This window comes from Octopus sinensis, linkage group LG2 (assembly GCF_006345805.1).
Source record: "Octopus sinensis linkage group LG2, ASM634580v1, whole genome shotgun sequence".
Lineage (NCBI taxonomy): Eukaryota > Metazoa > Mollusca > Cephalopoda > Octopoda > Octopodidae > Octopus > Octopus sinensis.
In genome coordinates this window covers 184,609,329-184,621,828 of record NC_042998.1, presented here as the reverse complement: position 1 = coordinate 184,621,828, position 12,500 = coordinate 184,609,329, and the positions used below count along the sequence as shown (strand labels likewise).

Sequence of the window (12,500 nt, the reverse complement as noted above, 5' to 3'; positions counted from 1 at the left end):
ATATAACGGAAATTCTTTTCAATTAATTATACATTACTCCAGAGCAATACCGAGCCAAAGAGAGGATTTCAACATAGCCGCCTCCCCGAAATCATAGCCTACTGTCTTGAAAATGGAAAGAGACCTATGTGTGTACGAATATATTATGCATTTTTAAAAGGTATACACTATACTTTTAACATTAGCCTTTATCAAAATGAAAATCTCCGTTTAAGCACTTTGATCATAGGTCACCTCAGTCATGGCTGACCTGAGACTAAGCATCAACATTACCGTACTGCTTTGCGATAAAACACCTGTTTATGGCTAAAAAGACAGGGCCAAGGATATCTAAAAGTCTATGTCAAGAATTCTGTTGTGTCTGGGGAGAGTCCATCTCCCTTTTGGTGCCTTAAAATTTAATACAGTCACCGGAAAATTTCCACTTATTTCTTTTTTATCTTGGATAAGATGTGGATGTCAAGTTGACCCAGGTTACCTCATGTTGATCCTTGGCATGTTGGTAGAGTATGGAAAACTGCTTTTTGTCATATTGTCTCAAATGTTCATTTAGTCGTTCCGCAATGCTCCTAGATGTCTCCCTATGTGTGTCATGTTCATGTCATTACAAGCATCTTCTATGCATCTTATTTCGAGTTCTACAGTTAATACCATGGCTAATCCTACATGCCATGCAGTTATCATTGGTGAGTGTGTTAAATTATAAGGTACCAAAAGAGAATGATTCTCCCCAGACACAACGGAATATGCTTCAACACACGAATTCACATAAAGAATTTTGCAAACCAAATCCCAAAACGAAATATGTCAAGAATTCTTATTCTGAAAAGGATCTGTTTGCAGTTTCTGATTATGTATTTGTACATAAAAATAGAATATTTAAGGGGAGGGATACGTTACAGAATTAAGTTCTTATTACCTTATCTGGATGACATCAACAGAGACAGCAGAAAATATTTGAACTCCTATTTATTTGAAAACAATGCACATAAAATAAGTAACAAACTCTACGTTGTCTGCATTGTGGTATCCAACCATTTTACACTTTATTCTTCGCAAGGGTTACACCAAGACTTGCCACCATCACAATCAGAGACGCCAGATGTAACAACCTAGACAATTCGGCGACTTTGTGGCAGCCTGCGCAGAACTAGCGCCATTTGCATGACGTCCACTTTCGACCTCTACGTAAAGTTAAAATTCAGAAAGTTAATACTCGGAAATTATATGTATGTAATGTATGTATGTATGTATGTATGTATGTATGTATGTATGTATGTATGTATGTATGTATGTATGTATGTATGTATGTACGTACGTACGTATGTATGTATGTATGTATGTATGTATGTATGTATGTATGTATGTATGTATGCATGTCTGTATGTAGTTGTAAGTGTACACAGCTTTCTTCTATCCGGCTGATTTAAACTTTTAGCTGTGACCATGCTGGAGTACATAATTTATATAGATTTGTAAAGAAATCTTGACATGTAAATGTTTAAAGCCCAGATTTTCCCTTCTTGTTATGCCTATTTACTCACTATATTATGTTTTGTAGTGTTTTGTTTAGTTATTGATTGATTTATTCGTTTTCGCTTCAAAAGTAAATAAAACTGGTGTTTTGGGAAGTATGTTGCCGTGAAAACTTGATAGAAGTCTGATATTTGAAGATATAATCTAAAACCTGTGTACATTTATTTGCATAAAAAGCATGTATTTAAACGAACAGTCTTGTAAGAATATGTGTATGTATATGTGTATGTGTGTGTTTTTGTGTATGCCTAAGTGTTTGTCTGTGCGTATGCGTATGCATACATGAGAAAATTTATGTTTACACATACACAAACACACAAGTACCTGTACATGCATATCTTCATACATACATACATACATACATACATACATGTATGCATACACACACGAGCACAAATAGAGAAATGTATGGGTGTGATGTATGTGTGCGTGAGTGTGTGTGTGTGCGTAAATGTGTGTGAATAAACAAATGTATGCGCACATGTAAATACATAAGGTTGTATACCATGTAAACATTCCATATGTGTAGCTATGTATATGTTTCCGTAAACATATATGCGGGTATGTATGGATTTATATATATATATATATACATACATACATACATACAATACATACATACATACATAAATATATATATATATATATATAATATATAAGATATATATATATATATATATATATATATATATATATATAATATATATATATATATATAATATATATATATCTATGTACATTATATGTAGAATATGAATATGCATATATATGAATATATATGTGAATTTGTGTGTAATGGGTGTAAGAATGTTTATGTATGTATGTAATTATTTACTCTGCCGAAACCATATTGTCTTTAAGTTTGGTAATATTCAAATATTGACTCTTAAGTTGTTTGCAACATTATTGGCGTTCTCTCTTTGTGAAACCAAGTGTAAATGTAAAGAATTGTTTGTTTCGTTGTATGCTGACATCTTAGCGAAATTACATGTCTTGAGATACATGGATGATTTCCAGCTTCCTTAAGCCTCTTTTGAATCTTTCATGTTTGAGCGAAATATTTAGATAGTCGAGTGTGTATATACTGATTAGTATACTGTTTTTGTTCGACTTTTTTGTTTTGTTTCGTTGTTGTTGTTGTTGTTGTTGTTGTTGTGGCAGTTGTTGTTTCTGCTTTTAAAGATGAAATATTCATTGACCTGAAGCATTTGCCTTGGCAGTAAAAAAAAATATCTTGACAATATCTCAACTTTCTTCGTTCAGAAGTTTCACCGTACCTGTGTTACAGAAGACAGGAAAATATGCTTAATTGAAAATGTCTCACACACAACCTTATGATTCTACACCAAATCAATGCTCCCCTTAATCCTCATACCAGCACCATAATCATACTTTATAAAAGCCAGTAGTTATTTCCTAATGGATATTTCGCAATAAATTCCTCATGCCACACTGCATATCAAATGACTCTCGTTCTCTTTCGCCTCTCACTCTATTTCTCTTTCTGTTTATCTACCTACCTACTTATATATATATATATACATATATATATGTGTGTGTGTGTGTGTGTGTGTGTGTGTGTGTGTGTGTGTGTGTGTACACTGGTCTGATCAATAAGTATCCGGACTGTTGCCATAGTAACCACGCTAAAGGAAAGAGAGCGAAGCCGCTTGACACAAATTGACTTTGAATTCTGCTGTGCCTACACACTAAGTTTTAACCTTCTAACTCTTCCGCTGTTTGCAGCAGTGCCTGGAAAGAACGCGTGTACCGTGTGATCGTCACATTGACCCTAACAGAGAAAGTTGAGAAGAGAATCTACATCAAATTTCGCCAAAAAGGTTGGCGATACCTGCTCAGAGGCCAACGCAAAGTTTCAAAAAAGTTTTCATAGTTCTCGAAAACAATCAAGGAGATCTTGTGCAACTAAAACCCGAGTGTCTTTTTGGTCAGAAGAAACCAGTTTTGATACAAACTTGACAGACACGTGTCTCATGCCCAAATTTTCATTGATAATGGACTGAACTGAACCCTAACTAATCTGCACATCCTCTGATAACTCACGTGTGGTGGTTCGACGATTTCTCCTCACAGCTGCACGCATATCTGCGATGCTTTTTTCTCAGTTCTGCTGGTTTTTGGTCTCGCAGAACGCTCGTCAATATCGACATTTATTCGGCTATCTTGGAAACGTCTGAACCACTCGTACACTTGTGTGCGGCTCATAAACTCCTCTCCATATACTTTCTGCAACTTTGCATAGGCCTCTGAGCGGGCATCACCATGGCAATTTTCTCTGTCATGGCCAATGCGACGATCACACGCTACACACCTTTCTTCCAAGCACTGTTGTAAACAGCGGAAGTGAGCTAGGATGTTAAAATTTAGTGTACTATATACACCATATCGACTTATTCATTTCGACTGTATGTATTATTTACAGGATTGTAAACTCGGCACCGTATAAAAAAAAACATCGTACCGAAAGTATATATATATATATATATAATATATATATATATATATATATATATATATATATATATATACTTTCGGTATACTTTCTATGCTCATATATTTATATATGTACTTATGTATGCATATATATGTACACATATATATCCATCTTTGATCCATTGTGTTATGTTTCTTGCCCATTTTTATTTTTCTTACAAACCATATCACATATGATAATATACAATAAACTTATGAAGCTCCATGCACAAAAACGTGCATGAATGAACACTTATGGTTTTGATTATGCCGACGCGCATGCGTGTGTTGAATTGGTGGTAAATTTGTTTCTGTGTAAATGGTTTTTGTATTGCAATGTCTGGGTGAGTGCAACGCGCTGGTGTATGTATGTGTGTGTGTATTTGAGAGAGACACAGACAGACAGACAGACAGACAAAAACAGAGAGAGATAGAGTTTCTAATGTCAACATGTGTGCGATGGTTTAAGTGAGACCACTCATGTTTGAGTACATTTGGTAAATAAGGTTGGTTTAACAGTGCAGTCTATGTTTATATGTGTACTTGTCCCTTCGTGTGCGCGCATGTTTTTATATGTGTGTGTGTATGTCTGTAGATTTGAGTCCGTATGTATCTGCGTGTGAGGGGATGGTGCATGTGCTCACATGCGTGTGTGTAAGTGAGAGAGAGAGAAAGAGAAAGAGAGGTTGTGTGAGCGTTGTATCTTAGATATATTGGTTTCAAATGTTGGCACAAGTCTAGCAATTTCGGGGAAATCAACTGATACTTATTTTATCGACCGCGAAAGGATAAAGAGCAAAGTCGACCTTGGTAGAATTTTAACTCAGAACGTAAGGATTGACGAAATGTCACTAAGTATTCTGCCCGACGTGCAAACGATCCAACCAGCATGCAGTTTTCTATCTTAGAAATTATACCAGTATGTCATTTAGCTTCAGAGATCGATCGATCTTGATCGATCAGGTCCATGTTCGAACACTTTCCAGGCATTACCATCTCAACTTTTCAGACATCGTCGTTCCTTTCTATTTTCTAATTTTTTTTAAAGAGAAAGAAACATGAAACAGTGTAATTTGAAATAGTCATGGCTGCTCTTTCTAGAAAGTGGAGCGGGCCTGCAGGTGCTCCCACTGTTATTGGCTAGAAGAAATATCGCTGTGTATATATGCAAATGTAAATATACTACTACGTAAATAATATTTGTGTGTTTACACTATCAACCAAGTCAATTATATCCCAATGAGTGTAGATGTAGATATGTTTGAGTGTGTGCATGAGAGTTATAGAGGTGAGGATGGGCATTTATGCAAGTCTAAGCAGGGTATTAAGGAGGCAAGTATACTGCTTTTTAGTGTGACAGTATATGTGTAATTATTTGGTCTCGTACCCACACGCGTAGAGACAGAATTACACATAAACACTGGGGAACACTCAATACACACGCAGATATATAAATACTGTCATGTACTTGAAGAAAGGTAAGAAGCAGACACAAGTACACACTCTGATGTAACAGATATTCAAGTATAAATACTAATATATGATCTTGATGATGTTCGTGTTTATATATGCGTACATATAGATATGTCTGTCTGTGTGTGTGCTTGTGTGCGTATATGCGTATATCTGTATGTATTATGTTTGTATGTATATATGTATATATATATACATATATGTGTGTGTGTATGTATACACACATATATATAGACACTCACACACACATACGCACACAAAGATACATGATCCATTATATATGCATTTATATGTATATTATGTATATATTTTCATAATATACAGGTATTCATATATATATATATGTGTGTGTGTGTGTGTGTGTGTTAGACAAAATGCGATAACAAAGCCAAGGCTGTGAGTTTTCAGGACACTAATAAGGAAAAATATATATAGTCTTACACACACACACACACACACACACACATCACACATATATATATTATATATATATATATATATATATATATTATAATATATATATATATATACGGGAAATAATTGTGGTACACTGTACAAATGGGCAACAGCAATGTCTAAAAAGTACTTAATAGCGAATGTAGAGTTTTTAGCTGAATAAATCATAACGCTAAATAGACTGACCATTACTACTAAAACATAAATCCGTTTATCCATTCCTTGGAATAGTAAATGGACTTTCGTTGGTTTCGCTGATGATTAATTACCTGCTCATTGAATCAGGTTACATGTAGATGACCATTCAGACACATGTACTTACAATATAGTCCTCGCCGTGACCTAGTGTATGGCAATCCAACCGACTGACTGCCCATATAGACTCCGTCCATCCAATTCACTAACATATATCATGATAGATCGGTAGCCACTACACGCATTTTTTCTCTCCTTATTTTTTTTTTTTTTGTGTCCCTTTCTGTAGAAGAGCGTAGGCTCGAAACGTAAAAGACTTTTTCAATTTCCTGAGCGTTATACTAATTCATCTGTTTGTTTTATACACCACCTGTCTTCGTCTTTTGTTTTTTCGTGAACTCTCCCTATGTATGTATGTATGTATGTATGTATGTATGTATGTATGTATGTATGTATGTATGTATGTATGTATGTATGTATGTATGTATGCTTAAAGGTTATGGCGATCACCGTGCAATGACTAAGGAAAATAGTCTAATAAAGGGGCATATAAGCCCTCAACAGAAAAAAGGCCTTCCTCTCCGCGTGGGATTGGAAAGCCTTCTTTTTACTGTCGAGGGCTTATATGCCACTTTATTTGATTATTTTCCTTGAGTCATTGCACGCTGATCGCCATAAGCTTTAAGCTTATAGTAAAAAAAATACCATTATTATTATTTACAGGATTGTAAACTCTGCACCGTAGAGAAAAATAAATTTGTACCGAAAGTATATATATATGCTCATATATTTATATATGTACTTATGTATGCATATATATATACACACATATATGTCCATCTTTGATCCATAGTGTTAAGTTTCTTGCCCGTCTTTTTATTTTCTTACAAACCTTATCACATATGATAAACTCATGAAGCTTCATGCACAAAAACGTGCAAAAGCGTGCAAATGCATGGAAAATCGGAAGAATATGTGTATTCATGCGTATGTCATGTATTTATGAACTTAGATGAAGACATGTGAGTCTGTTCGTTTAGTATTTCATAATTTGTTCTTATTTTTTATCTTTTACAGTAATTTATATACTTAATTGCTTTGTTGCTAATTGTTGCAGTATTAATCGTTAACCCAAATGTTTTGTACCTTTTCTTATCATTCAACTAATAAACTATTTAAAGAGGATTAAGTAATACTTTCTTTGCAAAACAATCTCCTATTTATATAACAAATAACTGAGAGATATTTTTGGCTACGTAGAAATAGAACTGAAAAGAAAAGAAACATCAAGGAAGACCAAGAAGTTTAATTTTAAACAGGCGAATCAAGAAACATAAGCGTTTCTATTCAACTGTAAATATGACGGTATTATATGAGTAAATAAAATGGTTTTTTAATATTTTGTTTTTTAACAGAAAGGATGCCCTCTGCTGCTAAGGAAATGTGTGCAGGATGCCACCGTCCTATCGAGGATCGTTTTCTCCTGAAGGTGATGGAAAACTCTTGGCATGAGCATTGTTTACAGTGTTCAATGTGCCATATACCTCTATCTGTGTCTTGTTTCTGTCGAGACCGAAAACTATACTGCAAAGTCGACTATGACAAGTAAGATTTTCGTCTTTGTTTCTGTATTTGTCTGTCTGATTTGGGGGGGGGTTTGCTCTTTTACTTTGGTGATTAATATTTTGCATTCAGCTCTTGTGACTGTCTTGCAGCTCAGCTTTGCACTCATCCTTTCGTGATCGTGGTCGATCACGGAAGCACCGTCAAGTACGAGATCGATGTACTCGACTAATTCCGCCCTCCGTAATTGCTGGCCTTGTGCCAAATTTTGAAGCCATCATTATCATCATCATCATAATAATTATTATTATTATAATATTATTATTATTATTATTATGATTTTATTATTATTATCATTATTATTATTATTATTCTCATTATTATTATTATTATTTTATTATTATTATTATTATTATTATGATTATGTTGTTGTTGTATTATTATTATATTATTATTATTATTATTAGGATTATTATATTATATTATTATTTGATGAAAACTCTCAGTTTTATTTGCTGGATATGATGGAAAGTGTCAGCTGTCCACAGCCAGCAGACTAAGGTGACACTTGTTTACCGATCATGCTTCAAGAACCCTGCAGAGAATTCTTGCAGTTACAAGCAATGATGATTTTTGTATGTGTTCTACCTTTACATTTGTACCAATCCTTTTTAGCCATGTCGGCAGTTGAGTGCTGATACTTCCAAGCAACGGCAATTACCATTGGTATCATGTCCACTCTCTTCACTGCCCACAACCTGCATGTATCCCACTTCAATTCATCATAGTTGTTCATGTTTTATTCTTCTTTCTCTTCGATCCTGTTGTCACCGGGACATGCTATGTCGATCATCATGCATGGTTTTTTTTCTCTTTTTTGCTCACTACAACAATGTCTGGTTTCCGACGTCTGATCTGGTGGGCGCATCCCATAGGATTTTGCAATTTTCGTTCGTAGTAGTAGTAGTAGTAGTAGTAGTAGTAGTAGTAGTAGTAGTAGTAGTAGTAGGTGGTGGTGGTGGTGCTGGTGCTGGTGGTGCTGGTGGTGCTGGTGGTGCTGGTGGTGCTGGTGGTGCTTGTGGTGGTGGTTGTAGTAGTAGTAGTAGTAGTAGTAGTAGTAGTAGTGGCAGCAGCAGCAGCAGCAGTAGTAGTAGTAGTAGTAGTAGTTGTAGTAAGTGTAGTAGTAGTAGTAGTAGTAGTAGTAGTAGTAGTAGTAGTAGTAGTTGTTGTTGTTGCTGTTGTTTTAGTATTACTTTTGTGATGAATCTTTTCAAACTATATGCTTTCTAGTTCTAGCTACTCTGAACATTTACCATTTTTGAGATATTTCATTTGCCAGAGGACAGCAATTCTTTGTCTATCTATGCGCTGCTTAATATCCAGACGATCCCAGATTTGAAATACACTATATTGTTACTAAAGAATAGATGTTCTGCGTTACTAGTTTCGTGCATCAACAAAGAATGCATGTGAATGTTTGAGTCTTCCTAAACAACTGCTGCATGTGTGTAAATGTTTAATCTAAAAGTCTGATTTCAATTATGTCTGTTGTTATCAAACATATTTTACCTGAATAGTGCTTCAAGTCTGCCAGGCTAAATCACATAACCGATCACATAACAGTGAAACAAATCGATTTCTTCGGCTTGCAATATATTGATTCTTTCGTTAATATAACCCTGTCTTTATTTCTATAACAATTTTCTGTCCATGGGGGAGGGGATGAGGATTCTATTTATATTTATGGGAAAGCAGTCAGAAAATTCATGTATTTATGAAATTCCATGTATAGTGATTTCCTCCAAAGATAAGGGAAAATACCTACAAATATATTATTGATTTCTTATACATGGACACACCCACATATTTTCAGTGTGTGCCATTCAGGTGATTTTTCAGACGTGGAATGGTGAAATCCAACGAAATCTAATGAAATGCAGTGGAATGTAATGACACGGTAACAACCGGAAAACGAAACGGCTTCCGAAACTATTTTAGTCTGTTCATTTTCGAATACCATTCTTCTCCAACTTTACTTCCTTACACGCAGAACTGTATAAGTGTTGTAGAGTGATGGGAAGCTTCCGCAAATCTGTGTTTGCAATGCGGTTTCGATTTCTAGATTGCGCAATATTACTTAAGTCGGGTCTCGTATAATTGTTTGAAATTTATTGGTTTCTACCCTGCTACAGTTTTCTCCTGGATAACAGTGTCATATTTCTATTATATGTACATCTTACACATATAGACATGTTTATAAATTGTGTGTGTGTGTAAATTCATACATACATACATACATACATACATACATACATACGTACATACATACGTACATGAGTACGTACGTACATATATACATACATTTATATGCTCAATGCACGCACAAACACACACACACACACACACACACACACATACACCTTACCTTGGGACATTTCATGTGCATATCAGGCCATTGAATTATTTTTGAAATAGACTTATATGATTGTTGGTTAGTATTTTGGGAAGACTGATAATAGTGTTCGAAGAATTCGCAGAAAATTTCTGATAGCAGTCGTGATAGGGAATGCTTGTGCAATGAATCTCGACCTATGATACTAAACAACAACAGCATGGAACGGACCGTCGCGAGTTACATTTCCTGGATCCCTGACAGCAGGCGCCAGTCGTATTTGTATGTTTGAGCCTAAGACAAAGCACCACGGGATAAAACTTTCAAGCTGTTGTCTTTAATTCTTCCTCGTTTGTGCAATCTCAGTCTTTGTCCTCATTCTTGCCAGGTTGACCTGATAGAAAGAGTAGCATATACCACGGTTCCCGCACTTTAAGGAATCCGCTATAGATTTACAGTAGTACAACACTGCTTCCAACTTTTATATACGACTTGGTGCTTATGAAGGCTCAATATTCGGAACACTTCCAAAATCCAATATACTTCAAATTAGGCAAATTACAATAATCAAATCGAATGGCAACCATAAATGGGCAGATTTGCATCATTTTTGTCGTAAACTAATTGATAAACTTGCCGTTCTATTCCTCGATGTTCATGCATTAAACTTGTCGTTCAATAATTGAGCATAATTATTATTTTTCTCATAAATAAGATCGGTTGAACAAATCAGATATTATCGACAATGTAATGATAAACATCCTCATTAAATCAAATCAGGATATTTAAACAGGTAAGACACATTTTATTGTGTACAATTTCTACTTTATTTCGTTAAGCAAAACTATAACACAAGTTTAAATTAATACAGTCCTATATACAATGTTAAACCACACAAAGAAATTTGTTATATTAAGGTTATGCATTAGGCGAGAATATTTAACTTGTACATCTTAGTAGCTTAATTAACAATACTCTACATTAGTAAATTCACGTAAAGTTATAGGGTTCAGGTTATCTTCTATTATGTTTAAAAACAGATCAGGAACTACAGAGAAGGGATCACATCCAAAATCGTCGTAGTATTTACCACGCATGTATGTATATATATATGTGTGTGTGTGTATGTGTGTGTGTGTGTGTGTGTGCATGTGTATGTGTATGTATGTATGTGTGTATGCATGCATGTATGTATAGCGTTAGATATAATAAAAGAAGCGGAGCTTTTGTATTCATTTCCACTGCCAACACCTGCACAACTAGCTGATATATATACACTGGCCCTTCAACTATACATTTGGAATCAGAAAATAGTTATGGTTTGATAAAACAGCTAGATTTTATTTTTTATTTAGGGTTCCTTAGAATATTTGTTTCTTCAATTAAAAAAAAAAATTTCCTAGAAATTATTGATTACAAAATGAAGTTAGATCTCCTAACATTTCTGAAGGCTAGGGCGATAGAAAAATTGAAACCCCGTAGTTTAATAATCAATCAAACAAAAGTGGGTGAATATTATGAAGCAGAAACACTTAATATGCGTGTCTTATTGTTGTTGTCGTTGTTGTCGTTGTTGTCATCGTTTAGCTCTAGTTTAGCCTTGATCGAGTAGAACTATAACCAAAGGCATCCCAGTCGCTAACATCCTATCTTTCTTTTATCTCACACGTTATATCTGGTATTAAATTATCTACGGTGCCATTCTATTCTTAAGAAAATAGAACTTCATTTAAGGGTTACTTGACTGCCGTCTCCTGCAAATTGAACGGTCACCTACTGGCTTCCTCGTCGTCTAGTGACTAAATATGATGGCCAGAGATGAGGAAAGATAGTAAAGTGTACGCAGAAATAGATATTCGGAGGCAATTGTATCTACGTAGCTTCTACAACTAGACGACGCTGAAGCACTTGAGTAGCTTTCTGTGTTGAGAAGTACGCAGGTGCTTGATCTTCTATCCAGCCCTCCTCTCTTCAATCACATTAATCTCTGGGTCAACAACTGCAGCCACCGGGGTGAATTAGTTCCCTATGCATATATGTAAATATATTTGTATGTACATATGTGTATATGTGTGTGTGTGTGTGTGTGCATACAAACAGATACACACGCACTCATATATATATATATATACATGAATACAACTATTTATATATATAAATATATATATATATATATATAAATGTGTGTGTTTTTGTATCTATGCGTATGTGTGTACATGCATAAATATAAGCATACTTACATTTATACAACCATACAAGATGTATATATACATATATTTATGTGTACATATATGTATATACGGACATATGCACGTGTGCTCACTTACGTATGGAAAGAAATCTACCTAGATTGGTGGAGTGTTAGTCTTGAGTAAATTCTCTACAATCTGAG

The 12,500-nt window shown here is 34.8% G+C and overlaps 1 protein-coding gene across 7 annotated transcripts in view; it reads left to right on the top strand.

The window, feature by feature from the left end:
- Positions 1-12,500, top strand: part of LOC115226973 (LIM homeobox transcription factor 1-alpha-like) — a 170,366-nt gene that overhangs the window by 27,470 nt on the left and 130,396 nt on the right. For 5 of the 7 annotated variants that reach the window (XM_036500538.1, XM_036500542.1, XM_036500540.1 and 2 more), the window contains exon 2: positions 7,569-7,758. In XM_036500538.1, coding sequence (XP_036356431.1) covers positions 7,574-7,758 — 185 coding nt within the window. In that variant the 5' untranslated portion in view covers positions 7,569-7,573. Of the gene's footprint in view, positions 1-42; positions 160-1,086; positions 1,230-7,566; positions 7,759-12,500 lie in introns of those variants that run through there. The other 2 variants (XM_036500537.1, XM_036500539.1) reach the window with 2 other exon arrangements.